General features: G+C 44.9%; 1 protein-coding gene across 9 annotated transcripts in view; it reads right to left on the bottom strand.

Moving 5' to 3' along the window:
* The window catches only part of ZNF618 (zinc finger protein 618), a 164564-nt gene that overhangs the window by 47818 nt on the left and 90624 nt on the right, over positions 1-26122 (bottom strand). For 4 of the 9 annotated variants that reach the window (XM_052815643.1, XM_052815640.1, XM_052815641.1 and 1 more), the window contains 3 exons: positions 23980-24057; positions 16941-16979; positions 3731-3814 (listed from right to left, as the gene is read on the bottom strand). In XM_052815643.1, the coding sequence (XP_052671603.1) occupies positions 3731-3814; positions 16941-16979; positions 23980-24057 (201 nt within the window). Of the gene's footprint in view, positions 1-3730; positions 3815-4549; positions 4881-16940; positions 16980-23979; positions 24058-26122 lie in introns of those variants that run through there. The other 5 variants (XM_052815644.1, XM_052815645.1, XM_052815646.1 and 2 more) reach the window with 2 other exon arrangements.

Genomic DNA, 26122 nt, shown 5'->3' with positions numbered 1-26122 from the left:
AATATTTGTATCTTAATCAGAGCACAGCAATGCTAAGCTAGATCTAAGGGATTTTTAAAAGTCTAGGCTGAACAAGCGAGACAGAGCCCAGGCATATATACCGAGATGAAAAGGGTTCACTGCTTCTGACAGTGCATTGCTTGAGGAAGAGGAGGAGGAGAAGCAAAACATGACTGCAAGAACATTCAAGTGATAAAAGCACTGGTGGGTCACATTTAACTATGTTTCATTATATAATCTTATGCAGTCTCCTTCTGTGGTCATACATGGGAACTAAGGGTCTCAATCTACCCTGGACCCTTTCCGACAACAAAGCGAATCTACTGACTGCTAGTGAATATTTGTGTATCTGTTGCAAAAAAAAATACAGTCAATTATTAGCAGAGAAAATTCATAACGTGTCATCAGTAATCAGTCCCACATCACTGGTGTCCCCTAGACAAGAAACCAACCTCCTTTCTGAAGTGTAATGAACCATGCGGTAAATGAACTGAAGACTAATTCTTCAAAGGAGTACCAAATACCAACCATTTTCAATACCTCCATTTGGAGGAAGAAAACTATTATGGCCTTAGTTTAGAAGAAAACTGCTCAGTAAATAAGGAGACTTGTTAGAATAGAATAAAACTAAATGCTAGAGGGACACTATTTCACAGACTCAAACAGGCATGGCTAGTTGTAGTCTCTGTAACTTAGTAAAGATTGTGGGGATCCCACTGTCAACAGCACAATCCCACTGAGTAGCACATGCTGGCTATGACCACTTCCTTCCCTAGGCAGCGTGGGGAAAATGAAAACACAATAAAAAGTGTAACAGCATGCCCCAAGAGAATAGGGTTTTGCTTGTTTTGTTAGGGGACTGTTGTCCCTAAGGAAGAATGAGCTCCAGAGATTATAGTGAAACAAGTCATTATGAGGAGTAAGAATTTGTTCCAACTGGTATTGGTACTAATCTCTTCCTCAACTCTTTAAAGGAGATAACACCCAGCAAATGGTGCCAAGTCTCAGAGATGAGGAGGTTTACAGAGAATTCAGAAAGTATCACGAGACTGCCGATGTGTAGCTAAGCTTTACCCTCTCTGAACAACGGTCACTCTTCCAGGGCTGCATGGAAGCACCAGACTTCTTCCTTCTTACCCAATAAAGCTGTCTTTGCTGACAGCTGTTGAATACTTCCAGTGCTGTTCCCAGCAGCAACAGCTTTCTTAGCAAGAAACTCACTGAGCAGAATTAGCCTGTACAGTAGTACTTTTCCTGCTCTGGGTTATAACTACTACACCAAGGTAGACTCTAGCTGGGCACCATACCCAATATATGTAACAACATAGCTTTCAAAGGGAAGAGCTACAAGGGGCTTCAAGTGCTCAGGTGTGCCTGCAAGCCCATACTGAAACCCCCATCCCTAAACCTCTGAAGAGATGGTACCAGACATAGCCAAACTAATGCTACTTAAGCAAGTCTGCTCAGATTCAAGCTCTCTCCTATCACCAGGTAGACATTAACGCAGTGCAGCTCCACCAAAAGCAAAACCAGGCACTATTAGGACTTAAGGAAAAATACAGGGAAAGATACTAATTAGCCCACTAGCACAGAGGTTCAGTGCTGTCCCTTATTGGTATTCGGGCAACAGTCCTGCAGAACACATCCTTGTTGCAAGCTGAAAAATCACTGTATTACAACCGCTGCAAACCTAGAGTTTCAAAATGCTCAAAAGACACCCTAGTTAAAACCCAAACTCCAGCAAATATCATTCCTCCTTCATGCTCATGAGTCTTTCCAAGGGGAGCAGTGATTCCAGAAGAGGTCTAAGGAGTAATGGCCTTGCATACTTCTATACACGCAGCAAAATACAGCATCACATCTTACTAGAAAAAAAGGCAAGCAACCACGTCGTTACAAGGCAGTTCCTCAGATATAAAGGACTGACATACTGAGATGGCAAAGAGGCAGGTTTTTCAAGTACCCCAAGAAATAACTCCATGGGACCTGCAAGTATTTTTGACCACTCTGCTTGCAAGTGCACCTCCAGTAATAGACAGGGAACGTGCTGCTTTTTTCTGCCTGTCTCCAGGGGCTGCTGCTGGCTGCCTCTTGTCGTGTGGTCTGTGTTCAGCAATGACTCGTAGCTGCTGAAATACCCTGCCCTAGGGATGATCAGCCAGGTCATCTTTCTTCCCAGATGTTGCATTAAATATTTTGAGATTTTTTTGTTTGCTTCAAATATTCAGCAGAGAAGAAAGCACATATTTCATTTTGGCAGGAAACAGGGAGGGTAGAAAACACATGCCCAACAGTGGCAGACAGAAGAGGCTTCTGTCCTTAGGGCACTTGGCCCAGGGTCTCAGTGGATTTTGCTCTAGAAACCCAGGAAGGGAACGATAGCAATCAGAAATTTGTTGAAAGGTCAGGACTTCTGTATCACAAGCTAAAAATACAGATCACTTAAACCACCCTCCTAAGTGCAGGAATCTGAGACCACAAGAAACTGTGTACAAACTAGTTTCCACTGGGCTCTAAGAGCTCTGCACAGCATCACAGAAACCCAAACTGGAAACAGTTACATACATCATCCAGATGACAGCCCTGCAATGATGACAGCACATCCCGTCAAGGGTCCAGAATGATGGGGTCTCTGCACAGCAGGCTGTGGGAGCTTCTTAAGGACTTCTCCAAGGTGAAGAACAATTGTCACCTGACCCAAAATTCATACTGACCTTTCAAATGGAAGAAGCCAGAAAAGCTACTTGATAGAGGAGCTCTCACGGCAACTAGGCACTTTGCAGATACTCTTGAATCCTAAGTGATCCTACTCTTATAGAGCACTGCAGAAATAGCTGTCTAGTAGGGACAGCCTCCAAATGTGGAAGGGCAAAACTGCTGAATGTAAACAGACTGCAACAGCCTGCTGAGTGATTCTTAAAATCCAGCAGTGTTCTGGGTCCCAAATGAGAAAAAAGAAGCAAAATTTAAAAAAGAAAAGAGGGCAGTCCAGACAGCACTACTTGTCCTGCTCCATGGTCAGGGTGGCAAAAGAAGCACCGAACTCCAAGAATTCCACATTCCTGGCTCATCTTGGGAAACAAGGTTTCCTAAACAGTTCATGAAGTCCAGCAGCATCTCTGAAAGGGGAGGGGGCTGGATTTCTTACAGTTAAGCCTGCTGCAATACATTTTTCTGTCATCTCGCTATTTGAGGTTGTGGTATTTCTCCCGGCAAATGGGCTTTCTGAGTGAGGCTTATGTGACAATGAAGTATCAGCATCATCCCTCCAGCCACGCCCAGTGGATCACAGGACAGTCCATGAGATGCTCTGATACTCAGTTTCACATTCCTTAACTGTTTCCTGAAAATCTGCTGGCAGATTCTGGAGTCCTTACAAGTCCTGCTGGTGATAAAAAGAGAGGGCTGGAGCTACTGAATGGCTGTGTAGCAGTACCTGAAGAAAATATAATCTTTCCTGGGATGTCTGCCTCACTGAAAGGAACCATGAGCAACTCCAACACTCTTCAGTAAGAGCCAAAGCCACCACGACTAAACCACCTGATGCAAAGAAACAGGAAAGGCTGGCATTTTCTGAGATATGTGCTGCATGCTTGCCTCTGGGAAACAACTTTCCGAGCTGTGTCCAGAGCACAGACTACCTGAGCAGCCTCCCCAGAAGAAGACACAGAGTGTGCAGCTACTGCATCCTTACAACACAGCAGGGAGCAAAAACATCTGGGACCCTCACTTGTTTCTGTGGATTCCACCCAGGGCAGCACAAAGACAGCTCTGGAGAGAGGTTTCTTCTCCCTTTCCGCAGCCAGAGGGGCACCTAGACGGAAAGGAACATATTTATGGCTTCCTAATCTGGCACGATATTCCCCGCGCAGGTTCACAGACAATTCCTTTGACCTAACCCTTTGGCATCTTTAGGGGCTTCCTTCTAGATGCTGGACTGGCATTGGGGAGAGGTAGAATGCAAGTTTGCAGACATAAAGCTTACTGCCTGTAGACCTCCATCTACTCCTCATTCAAACTGTGTTCTTGCACAGAAGTTATGAGCTTTACAACTGCATTTTACAGCCAAGTAGAGAGTTGCCAGTAAAATCAGTTGCAATCTACATCAGAACTCAACTTAAAGGTGTCTAATGGCAAAATTCCTTGAAAAGGGAACAGGACTGAGCCCAAAGTCAGCAGCAACCCCTTAGGAGGATTAAAGTATCCAGAGTTACATTAGTAAGGATTAAATAATAATAAAATCCAGAAATTTGGAAAGGACAGAAACCCTCACAAGCCAGCTCCTAAGTGGGGGTTAGGAAAAAACTTTGCCTGTGGGCAAACTATTCCAAGATCACTCATTTCACGATCATTTATTTTCTTCCCACAAACACTTGGCCTTTGTCAGGAACACAGGAGATACCTAGGCACACACTGGCTTAACCTAGCATGGTGCTTCCCACGCTTCACAAAGAGGGGTCCTCAGGCTGCAAAATACCAAACCAAACCCTCACACAGAGGGGCCAACTCCCTTGAAATTACCAAAAAATGGTGCAACAAGTTAGCTCACCTTCAAGCTGGCAAGGGGCTAAATGACAGGTGAGAGGAGCCACAGACTTGTGCTCGGTTTCTTGCTGAAGCATTTCAGAGCTTAGTCCCAGCTCCTAAGAAGAGCTGTTGCAGATGCATTCAGTAGCTACAGGATTGACTTCACCTCACAGCATTTTTTAAGCTGCTTTCAAGTAGGTGGCCAGTGAACTGTATGAATTCTGTAATACTTTATCCAAACCACGTGTCAGTTGAATGTATCAGAATGATGGAGATTTAAGTGCAGGCCATCCAGGGCTGTATGTAATCCCTCCAGATTTGGAAACTTGATGCCAGACTAGCAGGAACTTCCATACAGAGGGGAATATCCTGAATTAATTTCTGAAAGACAGCCCCCTTGTTCATGATAGTCACATACTGTAATTTTTTTTTAAACGTTTTTCTGAAAAGCTGTTTTGGGTACTACTCACTGGATGTTGAGAGAGAGAGGACTTCCCAGGTGTTCTCAGGATGTTACACTTCAATGAATTTCCTTCTCCCACAGTTAAAAGTATGTTAAAGTTGAATCCAAACAGACAGCAAACATCAGGAATTTAAAGCAAAAATATTACGGCGTTTTACGATTATCCACAAAATCAGCATTATGAGCCAGGATGTTCAGACTCCATGACAAAATTCAGACACACCAGACAATATAATTAAGGCCAGCAGATCTAGTGTCATACTTCTTCATTCTGGAGTCACTTCAGGGCAGTGATGGATTCTTTTTTATTCAAATTGTAACTAAGTGCAAGATAAAGAATGTTGAAAACAGCATCTTAAGGTGCTACTACCAGCAATATGACAATTAACAGCCTCAACGATGCAATTATGCAATAATTGCATAATTAAAATAGGTGTACTTGTACATATCTAACTTGTTGATACAGGAAGGTTTGTCTTTTGTATCAATAAGGATGCTGAATCTCTGTCTTAAGTGAAAAACTCAATCCAGCCCACGCTGTGGACTTATGCACAACACACAATAAAGGCCATTTTATTTTAACCTCCTTCTGGAATCAAAATGGTTTGGCTGAGAACACACTACTTATCTACTTCACAACTGTTTAGATTAAATGATGTAGCATTGAGAGTTTCATAAGGGAAAAGCAAACCTCATCTTGACTTTTTCCTACTCATTTGTCCGTGACTAGAAATTTTGTTCTTACTCTGATTTCCAGATGGGAATTCACATGGAGTGTCTCTGCCTAGTTTCCAAAGTGGAAAGGAAAAGTGAAAGTTAAATGACTGAGCAGCACTGAAGGATAGATCCTGGCTCCGTAAAACTTCGTAAAGAACAAAATCGAATTAAAATAAACTAGGAAGGATGCAGAACCCTCCTCTTTACAATCACCCAAGATAATCAAGAACTCTTAACCTTTTTGCTTAGGTTGAAAGGAGAGGTCTTAAGAAGGTAATACTTGTATTGCTCTGCCATTCCTGGTTATGAATAGCCTTAGAAGTGAAAATACTGAGAACTTAAAATACCTAAAATGTTTTTGTTTTTTGTGTGCTGTTCAGGTTCAGCGTTGTTGAAACGCCAACAAGCAGCTCAACAAACAAAGGTTCGGGCTGAAAGAAGAATTTGGAATAATTAACAGCACTGCTGTCTGTACACTTTTTCTGTTGCTAAATTTCAACTCATGTTGGAAGATGGAAAGTTTATCCCTTCTTAACGAACAGTGGAGGGATGTATTTCCATCTTCAGTAAAGCTCTCCTGGCATTTTCAGGACAAACTGATGGATGATCAGAACAGCCTGAGATTACTAAAATTCTTATCCTTTTCTAGTAGAATAAATATATTTCTCCATCAATTTTACTGCCTAGGAACTCTGTAAAAGATTTGTTGCAAAGTATTAAATCCAGATTTCTGTAAACATTGTCTATTTGGTCAGTGTCTGGGAAACAGGAAGAAATATAATTTTTATGGGTATATTAGCAATTTTCTGTGTAAGATCATGTGAAGATCACAAATTTATAGACAACTTGAAAGCCTCCTTTTCTAAAACCTTAGATTAAAACTACATACAGAGAAACTGGTCCTCTCCAGAGCTATGAACGTGCGCGAACATCAAAACCTCCAGCATGACTGACTGCATGTGTGTCATGCTCCTGAGCACACCTTATGTGGTTATAAGGCAAGACACCCAATAGGATACCCAAAGTGAGAACATCCAAGAAGAACCCTTAGTATAACAGTTACGTCAGAAGAGCAACTTCAAATTTACCCTATTAAAAAACAGGTCCAGGAACCGTTACCTATTTCACCCAGCCTCAAAAAAGACATTGGTGCTGTAATGTGAAGGCGCTGGGTCAGAACTAGCGAACAGCAGCAGAGAAAGGCAAAGGGATATGGATCTCCCATGTTACAGAAAACCTGAGAAATTGCAGTGATAAACTCTGTCTCATTCCAGTCCTGCAAAGTACTCAGAGAAGAACATAAGAGCAAGACAGGAGTGACCTGTGTTAAGGCGCAATGGACAGCACTGCACCTTGCCAAAAAAGTCTTGTTCCAGGGGAGAATGAATGACCCCAGCCCCAGAGCTGCAAAGAAATACGCTTTTGTGAAAGGCAACAACTACAGCACTGAAGGAATGTATCTCAGGCCTTGAGGTCAAAATTTCTTCACACTGTAGATCCCAGAACTAAGTTTCTTATTATTTCTTTAATGTCCTCCTCCTGCACTGAAATTTATTATTCTTGGTCTCAGCCCATTGGTCATTTAAATTTGAAGATGAACATATTCATCTACTTGTTAGGCAAATGAGAATCTAAAGAGACTTTACCTACTTAAAATGCAAACACATTAGAAAAATAAAATCCATTTTTATAGCTTTCCCCAAGGAGCAGAAGAATTATTAAATAAGAACATTGGAAAAATTAATCACAAAGTTGTAAATGACTAACCATTCACTTTGGCATGTGTACGTGGGTGTGCACGCACACACACATCATTTACATCAGGCTTTTAATTGTGTAAGGCATTAGTAAGTTTTACCAAGCACAACAGTGGAACTTTCCATTTTTTGCTCTGGTACCCCCCAAAAGTACAAGAAAATAAAAAGCTAAAATTTACTTTAAGGAAACATTAAGGTTGCAAATTTGAATATTTAAAATTAATCAAGAAACGGAGATGCTAAAGGTTCTTCCTTAACCTTAAATTAACATCAGCAAACCACTTACATATCTTTCCATCACTAGTCAGAACATTAAAATCACCATATCCTGTATGCATAAGGTCTGGGCAAGAAAACCTTAATTTTGAATATATTAATTTCATGGTTTAAATTCACAACCCTCAAAATGTTTTTGCACATGCAAGGCATTAGCACTGTGCCTCCACAGTTAACGTTTGCAAGGAATATTCCAGCCCACATCCTTGCTTCTAACCTTTCACTGCTTTTTCAAATAAATTCCCTCTTAGGCTGAACTTTCTCATGCTTAGTCAGAGCCCAAAGGGAAATATGTTTTTAAAAGATCAGGCCAATCATTTTTTATTTATGGGGTTGTGAAATATTTACTATGTATTCCATTTTGGGGAAAAAAAAAAAATTGCAATTTTCTTTTTTTCTCCTTACAACTAAATAATGTCACACAGACTAGACACACACTTCTCATGGATGCTGTCCTGTACACAGGTGATGGGTTTGAATGCATTTGGCTAAGAAACTGGAAAGAAAAACATTCTGTTTGTAGCGTACAACATCCTCAGACCCAGATGAAAGTTAGTGTCCCCCCCTACCACCGAATGGCCTCTTAGCCCAGCATCCAAGCACAATCTAGCACACAATAAGCAAGTATGATACTACTATGAATGGGGAAAGAGAAAATAAAGCTCACACATGACAGCAGAGTTATATTTAATTTTCAAAAGACACGCTTCTTGACCAATCACCAATCTGATGAGAATTGCAGACAGCTACCAGGAGTTGGGATATAATCACAAACTAAAACATATCTTGCACTGAGGCATAAATGCTTCACTGCATCTAGGTACTTGATAAGGTGGACTGAAGATCTGGCAAAGAGAAATGACTCAGGCATCATAAGGCACCCACTAAAAAACTGTGCCACAATGTGGGAGCTTCAGCAGCAGAGAGCTGAAGAGGTTGGCAATGTCCCTGGCAGCCAGCTTTGCTGTACCAGAGCGATGTGCTTCCGTTCAGGCTATGGCAAAGCCCAAACTTGGAGTCAACCTCTAAACGAGGGATGGTGATGGCATTCAGCGATTAACACAAAGACCGAGAGATACTGGGTTGTCCTGCCTGCTTCATCATGTACATTGCTGGGACTGGAGTACCTCTTCTGAAGACCATTTTGGTACCTCTTGTATTACAATGATATTTGTCCTTAAAACCAGTTATTTTTAACTCCGTGACGCAGTAGCAGACACTGTGCATCCCTGCCTTCCTTGGTATTTGCTCTTATGTGATGCAGTGCAAGGAAAACATGCTGACTGGCTTTTCATTCCCTAGATTGCACTGGCAGAACTGGTAGCCTTGGAGTTGAAATGCTTCTCAGCATTTTATAATTGTAGTTTGCAGTTTGATTTTGGTCTGTACTACAGCAGTCTGTCACTTGAGAGGAGAGTGTATTCCATCCATTTCTCAGTCTCTTCTTGAGGGCCAGTGTTGAGCTGGAGAGGATGCTAAAGACTGGACTGTATCAAAAGAGCTCAAGAACTCTTTGTATCGCCAGCTGCACCTTGTCTTCCCTGGAAGACATATCTGTGTTTTTCTCTCTGTAGGATACCAGTATCTGTGTAAACCTTTGCTTACACAAACTTTGTACTCCCAACGCAGTAACACAACTCACTTCAATAGGGAAAGTAACATGTAATACATTAAAAAGTTGCTACGAACTGGGAAGGGTGACTGAGTCTGGCCACAGAGGGAAAGTCAAGACTTCAGTTTAATTGCAGCAAAGAGCAGTTAAGATTGCCTACTGCCAGAACATCCCACCTGGGGCTAGCAGGGAAAGCACTGGGAAAGGCCTCATGTCTGAGAGGTTAAGGAACTGTCTGCATAGCAAATTTCTGAACAACACGTTAGAAAAACAACCTTGAGGATGTTCTACCTATGAAGCAATGAAACATTTTGGAGCCCAAATCTACTTCTGAAATTCTTGCAAGCTCACAGCTATCAATGCCAGCCCAAATTTTTGTCAGTGACAATCACCAATTTCATCTAGTCATTTTTACCCAGTCTCTGTGCAAGGCGAAGGAGTTCTCTTGAGATGACTAGAAGGAAAAGTGCATTCAAATACTAGCTCAGCGTCATGAACTCTAGTTTCAGGAGCAATGAGCAGCTACTCCTAATGAACAGACACACAGTGCCCTCACATACAGTCTGATGAATGCCAGTTAACTCGGCGCCTTGCAGCAGGCTATGAGCCTGTCTCTTGCACAGGCTTTCCAACACTTCTCACAGCAGGGTCCCTAACTCAGGCAGCTCCTCCAGTAAGATCCATGACTGACCCCAGCACATGCCACGTTTACCTGACCACAGGAGAACAGCTTTTCCTCCCTCAGGAAAGCACAGCTGAAACCCACCTCCTTTGTTGTAGACAAGAGGGAGGCCACAGGCTGCTGCTGTGCAGGGCATGGGAGTTACTGCTCTGCAGCTCAGCTCTGTGGCTGCTCCTGCTGCGGCTGTGCTCTGACAGCTGCCACCGACTCCTGCTCCACAGGGTGCTCCTGCTCAGGCAGGGCTCCAGCCTGGGTGAAGGTATGACACTATTTCAGGTCAGCCTGTGCCTCCCACCGACCCTACTGGCCACAGCTTGCACACAGGTCCTCTTCCATCTGTACGGCTGCTGTCCTCAGCCTTGCTTCAGGCATGCAGGGGCTTGCTGCTCGTCCTTGGTTCTGCCAGTTCCCACATATCTTTCTCCCCAATGTCCAGTCACAGGACCATTAAGGGCTCTGGTAAATCCATTTTTTTTTCCAGTAAATACAGTAACTTCTCTGTCCCCTTCAAACGGCAACATGGAGAGACTCCTGCCTCCTTCCAGAAGAGGTTCAGGCAGGACACTCTCTCTTTAGTGCCAGAACTTTGACCCACTCCAGAAAAACTTCACACCGTGATTGTCTGGAAAGAGCCACTCATTGGGGTGTGCGGAGGTGACATAACATCATCACACAAGATCCAAAGACCACTTTTTACCCCTCCTGCAACTTGATAACACAACAGGGCAGTCTGAAATACGTGGTAAATATCATCACCTGTGAGATGGTAATACTAATTCTAAAAAATTATTTGCAAACAGGAAAAAGGGGTTCCAACACCACAGAAAGGCCAACAGACACAAAGGAAAAAGAGGTTGTATTATGTGGGATCAGTCTTGGGATTTTGTGGGATCTGACCCAGGAGTTTTCAACCTATGGGGCTGCAAGCATAAATGTTATGCAAGCATAAATACGGAAGTTGCTCCCGTTTATGCTAGAATTTAAGGCACAAGTGAAGGAGGCTGTCAGGCGCTGCCAGGTGAAGGGTGTTCTGGGCTTACAGACAGGATTTATATGCTGTGCTCTCAGGCATCTCCCGAATGGTGGAGTACATTGAAGAGCTGTGTAGGAGTAACCTGCTGGCAGCATGAGCACAGGGATCTGCTTTTGAGAAACAGCACAAAATCCAGCTTTGCCTCTTAAACAGAATTGCATACACAGAAAAGTAGGAGATGGAGACAGAAAGAACAGGATCTACTAGAAACAACCATTAGTGGTCTTCCAACCTCCAGCAAATGTCACTGAATTGCCATAGTAACAAACTGCAACACTGCTAGGAATGAAAGCAAGTGGAGTGTTTGAACTGGGTTGTTTTAGTGGAACTGCTTTTTCATGTTTTCCTCCACACCACAGAATAACTGGCTGGTGGCATGCTGACAGTCTAAAGAGCGAACTTCACACTCGTGGCTAGTACTGCCAGTGAGCACTACCTGCTTTTAAACTACATCTTGCTTGTCATGGTCCTCAAAAAAGTTGTTACCAGGGCAAAAGAACAGAGCAAACCACACTATCAGCAAGCTCCCCTGAACCCAGCCAACCTGACTGACACACTGGAGATGAATTCAAGGCTCCTGAAATCACCTCTTCCTGACTGTTCCCACTTTTAACAGCATTTTATTTAAAGATTCCAGGTATGATAAGACTCTTCCCCACAATATTAATCAGCATTGCTCCATCAGGCTCAGGACTTCTCCCTTGTGAAGAGGAACACTTACTAAGTCTCAAATAGCTAACCAGACATACGTTAAGTTAATACAACAGCTATACTTTAAGAAACCTTCAGCTTTTAACAATCCTTCCCCTTCCATTTCTCTGTGCATTTGTTTTCTGCTTTCTTTCACAGGATACAGAAACGCAATCCAACAGCGTAAGGCTGTGCTCAGCAGACAGGGACTTGGCTGCAAGCCCAGAGACTTGCGCTCTCTTCCTTTGCCACTCGCCCGCTGGTTGCCTCTGGCAAGTCACTTTCTCTCTGTCCTGCTGCTTCCCTGCCTGCCTGCAGAATACCAAACTCCTCTGTAAAGAGATCCGAGGCTTATCCAGGCAAAAGGCTTAGAAGTACTATGGACTAGTAGCACTTTTTTCTGTATTTGTTAACATTTGATATTTTGAAAACAGGTATTAAAAAGCTGGTGGTAAACTGAAATTATGCAAGTGCCATATTAACAGTTGCCAGAGCAACCTTAATTCTGTCCCAGGCTGGTCCAAAGAGGCAGAGACACTATTAGAAAAAGCAGTAGTGAGCAAATAGACAAAAACTTAGGTGCTTACACACTCCCAGATGAATTAAGGTTTCATGGGCAACCATAAAACTCACACTTTAACTTTGAGCTCTGCAAGCCAATTATGGTTATTTTGGAGATGTTCCTGTATGTAAATTCTTCTTTCCTACAGAAAAGAATAATACCAAAATGCAATAGCCTGAATATTACAGTCCATAATCTGCAGCACAGTTACAGATCTGGAAACAGCAAAGGCTACCACGCTCTGGAGAAGACGGCTGTGCTGGTGAAAGCTCATACTCCCCTCTACCTCCTGGGAATGAGCCCAAAACCAAGCTGTCAGCATGGAGGCCATCCTGGGCTTTCTTCCTAATCCAACCACAGCTCCCAGGTACAGGCACTGTCATGGGTAGGACTGCTGATCCAACCCTGGTGCCAGCCTAACTCTTAAAACTACTGTCTCCAAACTGTGACGTGCACTGAACGCTACCTGCTTCATGACCCAGCACAGTGCAAATACCTGTTCACATCAGAGGTGATGCTTCCCACAGCTGTGTCTCTGGCACACTGTCCCTGCTGGTGCAGGGCTTGTGGACCCCTGCTTGCCAGTGGTTTTATTTAGCTATCTGTCACGTTGCCAAGAATTTCCCATGGTATGTGAGCAGCAGGAGGGAGACTGTTTTTACAAAGTTTGTAACTCCCCTAAACATGACTGGAATTTCCATGGAGAATGATGGCACAGATCTAGCCCAAACACCTTCCAGAGGAATTTGAAAAGTCTGGAGCAAACCACAGAGGCATACGAACACCTCAGAAAAGACTGCGAGACTTTTCTACAGGAACAGTCAGTGACCTAGAGGTCAAACTGGCCACACCTGCCTAGGAAAAAAATACCAAATAGAAAGTTTTTTTCAAAACCTCTCTCCTCCCTGCCTCTTCCCTGCCAGTCAAAATTGGTAGCAGTTAGACAAGCCTTTTTATTAACACATTAGCACTGTGGGTTGCATTGTTTTCTTCTCTCTACATGTGGGAATTCTGGTCTTGGACCCTGAGCCAAGGCTAGAAAAGTAGCTCCCAAAGCCATGCAACTATGTCCCCATGAGCACATCCTCTGCTCAATACCACAGATCCATGTCCCTTCAAGAATGGGTCCAAAAAAAAGAGAGTCCCAGAGACACAATCTATAGACTAAAAACCCCAAAGGCTGAAAATAACCAACCAAGTGCAACAGTTTTTCCTCAAGTGAGTCTTCAAAGTGCCTTCCCAGCTGGAAAGTCTAACCACCACCCTCTCCTCTTTAAGCAGGCAGCAAATAAACTGGCCTCAGCTGCGTCCCAGCTTGCCCCATGGCTCACTTCTTCCCATGAAAAAAAGGCAAGGCCAGGCCAGGCCAGTCCATCCCGCAGCAGCCTGGTCTTACCACAGCCCTTCACACCTGAAGGCAGGGGCACTTAACAACACAGCTTCACCCACCATGTCAGTAACTCATCCTCCCAACAGCCCAAGCACAACTCGCTCTCAGACCCAGTATGACAAGATGCAGACTTTGCCTCCCAAGAACAAACACAACTCATTGCTCTCAGAGTGAGTCTAGGGAGCACAACACAGCTAACTGCCACCAAAGTGCAATTACTCCTGGCATCAAGCGAAGGTGCCCTCGCTGTGCTCTGCAGAGGCAGCAGCTGACATGTCTCCTCACTTGATGCACAAGGTTGCCTTCACCAAAACGTTTTAGGTGACTGCTGTGGCTTTGAGTAACAGCTGTCTCCAAAAAGGCACCATGGAGAAAAACTGAACAGCTTTTAAAAACCTGCAGTTCTAGTTATTTGAACTAATGCCAAGGACCCACTGCTGGTCAAGGGAGCTCCTCATCCACACCAGTTTAGTATGGATGCAATCTATGGCCTGGAGAGAAGCACATGAGAGAAAATAAGATCTTGCTGTATCCCTTAAATACTGAGACATTTTGGAAGAATGTAGCAAACCATGCCTGCAGAGACCACGAATCTAGAGGTTCCCTATGAGATAGAAATAGCAGAGGAAGATTTGAACAATACAGACGTCTGTAATAGAAAGGGTGTAAACAGCCAAATTGGGTCGCAGAGGAATAGCAGTGGAGCAGCAGGCAAAACAAAAATAGCAGGAAAGGAAAGATAAATAAAAAATTCCTAAAATATATGAGGAGCAAACAGACTGACAAGGAAACAAGAGAGCCATTGAGTGGAAGAAGTAGAAGAGCCATGCAGAGGCAACCAGGGTAGGCCAGGGATTTAATCCAGCCCCATACGGGAAGGCACAGGGAGGAAAGAAGACAGCTGAACTATTTCACAGCAGCAGCAAGGAGGGGAAGAGGAAGATGATTTCGTCAGGAAATTACAAACATCTGCCCTTAGGAACAGCAGCACCAGCCAAGCAGTTTCATGTTCGCTCTATAAGACAGGTGACATGCCCGGCCTGTTCTTCCGCTGGATGGCTGCGCTGGATCTTCCTTCCCCACCCCCTAGCCCACCACTCACTGTCTCCCTGCTCTGGTGGTGTGGCAGGTATAAAGGAGGTTCAGTAATTCCTGCACTGGGGAGAAGGCCAGATTTGTACAGCCCTGCATGAAGATAGAAGCAGCCCCTGCCTCTCTTACTGCTCCCTGCTCCATCTCCACTGCTACCATGGCAGCTCCTCTGAAGCCTGGTGCAGTGAGAAGCTGCTTGTCACTGTTCCCTCCCAGAGACTTCCTCTGCCTGTTACTTTCCATTCGCTCTTGCTCCCCAAGATCCAGCCACCACAGCAGAGGCAGTTATGTCCACAGAAATCCTTCTATGGCTCAAACGACGTGGGGTTTGCCCACATAGCAGAGGCAGGAACCCTCATGCTTTTTTCCCTCTCACTCTCCATACCTTGCTCTGCCCGTGTCTTTCTCGTCCAAAAGAATTCCCACAACAGGTAAGAAGGGGAAAAGCTGACTTACAGAAAAAGACATCCCTTTGCACGCGGTGGTTCCCAAGCTCTGGCAAAAAGGACACTATGTCCAATACCCGAATAACAAGCCCAGGATGCACACAGCCTAGCCCAGAACACAGTAGGGCCTAGTGTCAAAATTCAGAGCAAGGGGGCCAGGAGATGAGCCTAGAAAGACTCAGGATAAGTAAGACACCAACGGGCAGCAGAACACCTACTGAAAGAGACAACAAAGGAGGTGACAGGAGTCTGGGAAGGAGTCTCCATCCCCTGCACAGAGCTGGACACCACATGTCACTAGGACAACGGAAAGGGCCCAGCTGCAGAGCCCATCTCCCCTCCAGTGAGCAGCAGGAGTGGGTATACACTGTGCGATGGCTGGTTGCTACTGAGATGTTTCAGCTCAGGGCTGAGGAACTTCATCCCCTACCTGCAGTGAAGTCAGGCCTGCTTCCTTCTGCTGACAGAAAGCCAAGACTCCCCCATGACAACCCCAACTCTTCACCTATCACAGAACAGGCCTGAAGAAACAGCAGTTCAAAAAAGGTGGCATGGTTGTACAATTTTAAGTTATTATTTTTCTTTACTATTTATCTAACATTTTTATACCCACCGAGGGTAAGTTTGGTGCTTCCAAGCTGCCTTCTGTAACCACCAAGGTTGGCAACTTACCTTTCCAATGCAAACCGTGGCTGTCACCTAATATGATCATAGCAAAATCCAGGTCAGCACAGACCTCAGGAGGTTTCTGGTCTGACCTCCTGCTCAAAGCAGGGCCTGCTCTAAGCTCAGACAGGGTTACTTGGGGCTTTATCCAGGCTGGTCTTGTAAACCTCCAAAGGATGCAGAAGACAACCTCTCTTGACAACCTGCGCCACAGCACAGGGAAAACCTTTTCCTTCAACACAGCCTCAGCTTCTCTTCTTTCCACTTTATGCTCATTATCTCTCATTCTCCCGCCACTGTGAACCGCCTGGCTCCATTGTCCCGACCACCCCCTCACAGGGCAGTCAGTCTGCCACCAGGTCCCCCCCCATGCCACCTCTTCCCCTGGTGCACAGGCCCCGCTGCCTCAGCCCCTCCTCACCTCGGCAGCCCAGGGGCCTGTGCTGAACCTGCTCCGGTTTACCAGCGTCCTTCCTCGGGGCAGGGACACACGCGCACCCCAAATGGTAGGTTTAAAAATCCTACAAGACTTGATCACACCAGAGAGGCTGGCAGCACCCAGCATCTCCCCCGTGGGGCTGAGGCTCACGGCCGCCCTCCGTCTCCTCACAGCGCCCAGCTCCCCCAGGCACCGCGCGCCCCTCTCGGCGGGAGGACGACGACAACCGTCTGCCGCGGGCTCCGCCGCGGCCCCTCGCCCCGGAGAGGCCGTGCCGTGAGGCGGCCGCCCCGCCGCCTCCCGCCCACCGCCGCCGCCATCTCGGCGGGGCCGGCCGCCCTCTGCCGGCCGCGCCGCAGCCCCGGCCTGCGGGGAAGGGCCCCGCCACCCCCGCTCCCCGCACCGGGCGCCTCGGCCGCACCAAGCCCCGAGGGGGGCGAGGGATGCCGGGGAACCGCGGTCAGCAAGGCTGGCCGCACCCCCGAGGCGAGAGCGCCCGCAAAAGGGCCCTGTGCACCGCAACGCGCCCGCGGTGCACACACACGCCCCGGTCCCCCCTTACGCACCCACAGCGCCACGAGTACTTACTGCCTTGTGAGGCTCCTTCACCTGAGGCAGCTTCAGTGTCTGCAAAGAGAAAGAGCTGCACTTAGATCTGACGGCCGACCCTGCCCCACGTCCGACGGCGCGGGGCTGCGCCTCGGCCGTCCCCGGCGCCTCGCTTGCTCACTCTCCTCCGGCCGCGGCTCTCCTCCGCCTCGGCTCCCCGCCATCGCGGCCCGCGACGCCCAGCCGAGAGCACCTCCCTGCAGCGGCTGCCTCTGCCGAAAGGCGCGGGCTCCCTCGGCGGGACGGCTGCTGCCGACGCAGCGGGCCGCGAAAGGCCGGCGGCGGGCTGCGGGGCCGCGCCGGGCCACCTCACGGGCTGTTTGTTAAGACGCTGCTGCCCGCACTCCTTGGGAAGAGCCTCCACAACTGGGGCCCTCGTTTCCCAAGCTGTCACAGAGGCCTGGGTTCGAAAAGGGGCCGCTAGAAGGGACGCCCCTACCCCGGCCCTGCACGCAGGCAGCCTGCCCTGAGGAGCTTTGGGGGAGCCCCGAGAGGGCTTTGGAGAAGCGTGGGGTGCGAGGGGCTGCCCGCCAGCGCGGCCTGCAGCAGTTGCCTCCCCGCTCTCCCCCTGCCGCTCTGCCCAGGGCCAGGCCCTGCCGCCACCCCTCCTCTGCCTCGGGCCGGCCTGTGTTGGGTCTCCAGGCAGAGGGGCCCTGGCTGAGGTGTGCACAGACTGGACCGACGCATCCTAACAGTCCCGCCGTCATTAATGGAGCTCATGATGATGAGTTTCATAACTGCTACTGAAGGTTTGCTGAAATCGCTCGTGGGCTTAATTCCCGGGCAAGTGCCGTCAACGCAGGAAAGCAAGCGGTGAACAGCGCACCCAGCTCAGCTTCCCACGGGAGACGGCACAGTCCGCTCCGCTGCCATGCCTCCCCTTCACAGGCAGCAATGGCAAAAGCCTCTACAAGAGATGGGCCACGAGAATCCCCCGGGGGCTATTCTATCCTGGTCTTACTGAAGGCACATGTGAGCTAAGATGGGAGAAAAAGCTCCCTCCGCTGTAACACGTGGGACCACAAGAAGCACACAGCAAAGATCACGTTCAAGCCCTAAATGAATGCAATGGGCAAAGCTGCAAGCTGGAAAACAAAACCCAATGTTACAAGTCAAGGATCATAAATGATTAGGATTTCCAAGCCATTTTGAAGCGTTTCATATTCACCCTAAATTGCATATACTGTATGTCACATTATCTAATAACATAACTACGTTTCAAAATACTCCGTATGTCTCTTGGAATCATGCTTGCATTGCTCTGAAAACCACAGCTGCAGAGTGTCACAGCATTTTTGAATTTAAAATTTGCAACCTTAAGTAATGAACACTGTTTGCATTTAATTTCCTTATTTCTTAAAACTAATAAAAACAAATGATTGTGGGTTTGTGAATTTGTACATTTCTACTTGATTAACCTGCCTGATTAGATCACTTTTCTAGGCAACGATATTAAATTTGGCACAACTTCATAAACTGAGAGGCCAGATCAGAAACCCTCAGTATCATATGCAAAACCTCGACAGTCAAAGCCCTGTATTTTTCCACAGCTGCTACTTGTTTGAATTACCACCTAACACTCAAGGAAAGAGCTAGCTATGGCACAATGGAGTTCTGCAAAATGCTGTCCTGGCGTTTACAGACCACGGCATAAATAAACCATAAAAGATACGTACTATGCATGCACCAGGCCATTTCTATCATTTAAATAGTTTTAAAAAGTACTTTAGTCAAACTTAACAAGAATCAAGCAATGCACAAAGGTTTAAGGAGCAGCAATTTCTGAACTGTGTTAAGAAATGTTGTTACTCTTAGTCATAAGAGAGACTAAAGTCTCCATGAATTAAAAAAAAACAACCTAAAAATCCCCTAACAGCCCACTCTAAATCACCTTTGGGCTGAGACCAAGTAATTACAGCTTTAAAACAAAAGACCAATTTCTGAGAAAGTTGCAAAAGTAAGCAAGAGTAGGGAGGTCGGCAGGAAAGCTGGAAAATAGGCAAGTTAACTCCTGTGTCTCAAGTAACTTTCTGCGTCTCCTATGAAAATCTGCTGCAGCCTGGGAAATGTACACAGTAAAAAATGGATGTTTGGGATGCAGCACAGAGGGCAAAGGACCCCCCCCAAACCCTATGATTGTTCAGTAGCAGATAATCATACATATGAAACCCAACTTTCTTCAGCTCAGAAACACCATCTCTCCTCAGGAATGGTTATTTCGCTATTAATTTTCAACTTCTCACCTCAAAATCGTTTCAGTCACAGAACTGCTTCAACTCAGACTCCAAAAATGTGCACTTTGGAAAAACGTTTTCTTCTATATTCACAATTTGAACAAGTCATCTTCCTTTTCGTATTTTTGGAATCAAGCAGAACCCATTCTTGGAAAATATTAATCTGAAACTTTAAAAGCTTTGAGACGTTTTTTAACAATTGGTTAAACTAGAAACTTCACCTGGAGAAAACAATCCTACTCTAATGCATTCAGCATCTATTTGATGATGGTAGATCAGCCCCTTGGCTGGCACACCCATGCAGGAGGGTAATGGAGGGCTGAGCAGTTCACAGGGAGGCAATGCAGCAACTAAATAATGTAAATAAATAATAAAGAAAAACAACTTGGGCAAAATGATCATTCAGCCCAGAAAAGCTTATCTGGAAACAGAGAACTTCCACCAATTATTAGGACAGAGGCGATATATCCTGCGAGGGTTAAACTTGAGCCTTGCTATTTTCTTTCATTTGCTTTTTGAAGAATTCTCCTTTGGGTAAAAATCTCCCTTGCTTGGCCTCAGCCCAGAGGTTTTTAAATTTACTATTTGAAAGTCTAATAAAGTAATTTCAGCCATTTTTTTTGAGTTATCTAAAAGTGAAATAATTTTCCTGACTCAAAACATGCAGATGTTTTGCTGCTCATGTTGCTTAAATATGACCCAACCGTACAAAACAAAACTTTCTAGCTGACTAACTCCTGAAGGCAATCCAAACCTTTTAATGACTTGAAAAACCCCACACAGCTAAACAAAAAGCACTGTAAGCAAAACATTTTTAAGGCCTGGGTTGCATGTAGGCGAAGCGGTAACGTTTGTCAGTGCCGATCACTGGGACAGAGCCTTCCATCGCCACCAGGAATGTGCAGCCTTTCTGCTCCAGCTGAACTCCAGCAGCTCTGCAGGAGGAAGGAGCCGCGATCCTGCAGGGCTGCACAACAGCTCACAAAGGAGCCTTTCAGCTCGACAACATAACTTTTTTTGTTGGGTTTCTTTTTTATTTTATTTGTGCATTTTGGGGAGGCGAAGGGGAAGGAACGCAACCTTTTCATTTCTTCCTTGATAAAATGTAGTGAGTAAATTTCTTACCTATGTTTCTGATTCTCTGCAGAATCAGAGAGTTCCCTCTTTTGCCTTGGGGTTTTCCGTGCCTGCATCTCGGCTTTCAGAGCAAAGCAGAAAGGGAGCTTGCCCCTGCGAGGCAGGATGTCTTGAACAAGAGCTGCCTCAACCCTTTGCATTTGCAAACTGCCAGGGGATCAATCGTTCCCTGAAATTCTCCAGCCAATACCGAGCACCACAGGGAAGGCTCAAGAAACTAAGAAAATGCCCCATTTTCAATAAGAAACCACCCATTCCTGAAGGCAGACAAGAAGAAAAATCAGCCTAAAGAACACAGGTCACCTCCAAAACAGCTTCTCTACCATGAAGATCTAGAGAGGGGGCAGGTGCAGTTATAAAAAAAAAAAAATCTAGTCAGTTTCTCCCAAAAATGATCATTACAAAGAAAAACATGATGTCACCAGTGCAAGAATGTTAATGTGGAACTGAATAGCTCAAAGGATGAGAAGAAATTTAAGTTTTGCACAGGGCAAAACAAGCAGCTGATGACTAAGGACCAACTGCAAGAGCAGAGAGGGCGACAGACCTCCCACCCATGCTGGCCACGAGCCGTAAGCCCCAGGCTCCCCCGCTACAGCTCCAAACTGGACACTGAGATGCACAAAAACCAGCTTAGAAATAACCCAGTTCAAAGCAAGGACAACTGGAGACCTCCAAACCTCCCATCCCAGGCACAGAAGTTGTGTCACTGAACAGTGACAGTGGGGCTGGGTAGACATATGTTTTTTTCAGTTGTTCTGCCCCAAAGGTCCAAACCAGATCCAACACAGTTACTATCTGCTCTCCCATGGGCTGAACCTTTTGCATCACCAGCTCTGTCCATCTGCAGGACCAACCCACAGCTTGGCCAATGACCATTAGTGACACAGGAACCACACCAGAAAGCAAAAAGCAGAGAGCTATTCACGGGGAAGGTGTGTATCCTTCAGCAAATCACAAAAAGCAGGTATTTCTGCTTGAATGCCCAAAAAGCCCTGGAACAAAGCACCTTAAGAGAAGAAAGAGGGGCCTGAGTTTGCTCTTGCTACTGTGATGCTGAGCTGGTGAGTTTGCCTAGGATCAGTCAAACGTTCAGGGAAAGGCAGATGTTACGTGACTGATGGGTGGCTCAGACCTCGGGGAAACCACAGCTGATGCTCAGAAAATGCATCTGGCAAAGAGGGAATGCCAGGTCCTGCCACTGCAATACAGCTCCTTGCTTGCCCAGCCAAAAAGAAATGACTGAAAGATTCAGGATCTGAGTTTCTGGCAGCTGGTAATTGCACGTAATTGGCCAAGGGAGCTCAATTTTCAGTGCTTTGAGGACAAGCAGACCTAGGAGAGCTGGCTTGCCAGTGCCTTGGGTTTTTGTCTGAGACACAGACTGAAGATACGCAGGGAGAACATGCCAAGTGCAGAATCACATCCTCAGTGTACGTGTAACCACCAAGTTATCTCATGTTTGTTATGATGGTGCAGCACCAGCCACTTCTTCTATATGAAACCTTAGATATGTGTGGCAATAAAAGGATCTTTCACAAAAATGTCTTTCAGTCCTGCAGTCTTATGCTATTTCCAGCACTGTTACTGGTACGATTCTGTGTACAATTCTCACTGGATAATATCACACAGGGCTTTCCCCCATATAATCCTTTCGTTTCCTAACTATACATTACATGCATATTCAATGGCACGTTATTTCTCTGCAGACAGGTACACTTCCCAACTGCTTTAACTGCTAGCTTGGGTTCTGTTTCTGGGAGAATCACATTTACAGAGTTGCATAGAGTTTTCAGTTTGATTTCCTGTTGAACAGTGTACATGAATAAATATCTCATTTTGGTTTTTATTGTCTTAAGGCAATTCAAATGCACTTTAAATGTTACTACTACATGCATCAATTTACAGCAACATGAAACAACATTTTCTAAGTTTCACACATATAAATTGTGCTTCTCCACCACTGATGTGAAAATTACTAATAAACTTCCACATTCGAATTTTTGAAAATTTCCATCTTCTATAGCTATACATTAAAAAGGCTTTGGGAGCAAAAGGTAAGGTCATGTTTCCACTGAGTTCATGACAAAACTATGGATATAAATTGTACGTGTGTATGTTGATGCATCCAGAACATTTAATATATAGCTTGATTTCATAATCAAAATATAAATAAAAGTATAAATACAAATCAATTGGATCACACACTAGGAGGTAACCTCATACTAATATAGCTCCTAAAATTCCAGCTGAATTAAGGATCCCATAGTGCTTGGGGAAGAGGAGTAGAATAAAAGCAATCCTTGTCCCAAATCTAAATACTGCAATTATTATTGCAAAATTATTGCAATGCTGTGATGCAATAGTAAAGCATTCTGCATGTCAGCAAATAACTGCTGCTCACTATTCTAGGGATTTTTTTTCTTAAACTGCAGAGTGAAGCTACTTTGTAGTTGCATTTAAAGGACTTTTAGGAATTTTGTTAGTATTTAGAAAGGAATAGCAGCATCTAAAAACAATTCTGCATGTATCTAAGGATACAGAAGAAGCTCTGTGATGTTAAACAGCACACGAGAAATATGCAAGCATGCAATTAAAGGATGTATTATGAGACTGTGAAAAGCTCTGAGAAGTTAAGGATGCATATTCACTTTTCAGCTGTGCATTTGCTGACTTCTGAGAGTTTACACGTGTAAAATTTAATATTGCATTAGCCTTCATTGTTCCTGGATTTTCAAACTTTTCACTGGGAGTTTCCTTTATGCTCCTTTAGACATTCCAGTCAATTGTTCTATTGAAGATCACGTGCGCTGATACTGCCAGTTACAACTGAGGAGCTAAAGCAGATGCTCCTCCAAGTTTGACACACGGACTTCAGTGCTCAACTCAGGTGAAGAAAATAAAACCACTGAAAGGCTCATGAGCTAATTTCAAGTCCCTGTTGTTCTGTTATTTCAGGTATATATTTCTCCAAATTATATGAACTATGCTAATTGTACAAAACACCAAGCAAAACTTTCACATTTCTGCAATTAAGCAACATTGAATTGGCCAGTCTTACAGAAAATTCAAATAAAGTCACTCCTGACTGAGCACGAGATACTTCATACAAACAATATATTTGGAAAGTGACCTCCGCTGACAGCAGGGGTACGGGGGTGAGTTCAAGTATCGTTTTGATTTTAACATAAAAATACAGCAGTCTAGCAATGCCAACATCTGACTTTACATCCTCCCATCCTGACTTAACAGGGATGGACTAAAATACCCAGCCGGGCAGGAGTGCAGAGCACCTTGGGGAGATGCCTACCCCTGCGGTGGTAACTACTCTGCTGGCATGTGGTATCTGCCAGGAGAAACTTTTTGATTTGCAGCTCTTCCGACATACAGCAATGCCCTGAGAGCCCCATGCAGTAAAGACTGCACCGAACGCAAGGGCTGCTCCTGACCTCCGAAGAAATATTGCTGAAGTAGAGAGCCACAAAGCTTAGACAGCCCCAAAGTTTATCCTATGAATGGGCCACCCAAAAGAAACATTATTGATGAACAGAGAAGCAGCAGAGCAATCTTCAAGACCTTCCTGAAAATAGTCCCTGAAGCTGAATGTTACCCCAGGATTCCCAAAGATTTGAGCAGGAGTGAGATACCTCTGTGTGCTCGCACATGGGTCTGGAAACAGTTGTAATACTTGTATTTCTTCCCACATATTCCACACTCGTAAGACCCTGAAAAACAAGACAGAGAAGTATACATCACCATATTAGATCAGGAAAAACAGCCTCACCACATACTTATCCATAAACTGGGGGCAAAAGAATGCAGTTTGCAGCAAAGTAATTTTTGGAAGGTTCATGGAGATAAATGCAGGAAATCACTATCCCAGACTCAATTCTTTTTTCAGCCTTATTTAAGATTCCTTGGCATATTACCCTGAATTCACATTTTCAGTATATCTTTTTAACTTTGCTAACATGAAAGGGGCACTCTCAAAATAGCCTGACTTATAACTTTATAATAATGACTAATATTTCCTATGGACAGAAATAACCTTGAATTACTTTTCAGTAAGTTCCTAGTATATGGGAAAAAAAGCTTTTCCACTGAAAAAAGAAGGCAATATGTTATCTTGAGGCAAGGAGTTTTCAAAATTTCTCAAGAAATGCACAATGTACAAATTTCTCAAGAAACCCACAGAGATTTGGTAAATATCCACCCAGAGGAAACCAAATAGATACAAATAGAACTTTTGACCTTTTTAAGGAAAAGCACATGACCACAGTAGTCTCTCTTCTCAGTTTGTGTCTCTAATTCCAGAAAACACACATCTGCAAACAGTCATTTGAAATGAAACCAGAGAAACAGAGCTGGGAGAATCATTTGTAATGATGAAATTATGCAATGAATTTAGCCTCTTCTGTTTATTGGACAGGCAGAAAGAAATTTCCTTAGATTTGTTATTTAAGTTGATTCAACCTTTTTTTCCCCCACTCCAACTTGGTGAACAGGCTATAAATTCACCTTTCATGCTCTCACTTGCAAAATGTATTGCATTTCTCAGCTGTCCATCAGCAGCCAAGTAACTGTGATCCTTCCTACCTGTGCTCTTCAGTAGGGCGAGAACAGCACTTATTGGAAGAGAAAGTGGGAGAAAGAAGGGCTGAATATTATTTTGTGTGAACGCAGCATTTCATTTCTATGGATGCTTCCTCACGCAAGCTTGAAACAATCTTTTCCTGACCATGCAAAACAGTAAAACTCAAGAGACGAGCCACAAACAAGAACAAATATTCACACACACATCCAAATAAATATTCCCCAACATCATTTTACAATACTTACCCAGCGTTACTCAAAGCGAGCTCTTTCCAGGAACAAAACCAACTGCGTTTTTTGAACATGCTATACCCATGTTCTTTTTTTTCCCCTTCCCATGCCCTATTGCTTACAGCTTGGGAAGAAAACAACCCTCCTTCCAGTTTGTAACAGCACTGAATACCCTGTCTGTCATTGTTAGCATCACTTGGGACTGTCTTTTGAGCTCAGGAGGCTACTTTGTCATTGATGCTGAAAGAGGTAATTCGCTACAGTCCAACACACAAGACTACACATCTGAAAAAATACTCTAAAATACTGATATTATAGTCAGTTGACTATGTCTGATCTGCTCCACAGCCTTTTAACTATCGTAGCTAGTTGTATTTTATATATAGATATACATATATGGGACAGCATATAACATCCATGGTCACTCCACACAGGCTTTTCTAAGTGAAATCCTGGGTATCAGCAAGTCAGCAGCATCTGCCAGCCCTCGTTTTCCATGCTCAAGGACGACTTACATTCATCACCAACCTCCAAAATTCTCTCCTGAAAGCCATTCCAGCTGGAGCCCCAAAGCAGCACTGCCAGAAAACAAGTGAACTCACCATCACTTGTGCCCTACCAACCAGTAACCCTGTGCAACAGTTAAGGCTCAGCTGTACCAACAGGAAAATGTGACTGACACCCACCCATACTCCAAAACAGTGCCGTGTACACACAGAGCACTGGGAAAACAGATAAAAAACAGTGAAGGACTGCAGGTTGAATTTTTTTCCCCATTTTTCTTATATTTCCCCCTTCCTCTGGAGATGGTCTATGGCACAAATGCATTTAGTTGTGCAGAAGTTCTTCAAGAAGAGTGTAACCTGTACAAGTAACTGTGTAGTGCCTTCCCTCTCCAACACGAAACCAAACCTGTGCTGCAGCCCTCATGCCAGGGGCTGTGCCTGGAAAGCACAGGCAGGAGCC

This window comes from Harpia harpyja, chromosome 19 (assembly GCF_026419915.1).
Source record: "Harpia harpyja isolate bHarHar1 chromosome 19, bHarHar1 primary haplotype, whole genome shotgun sequence".
Lineage (NCBI taxonomy): Eukaryota > Metazoa > Chordata > Aves > Accipitriformes > Accipitridae > Harpia > Harpia harpyja.
The sequence above is the reverse complement of the archived record's forward strand: the minus strand, read 5'-3'. Positions and strand labels throughout refer to the sequence as shown.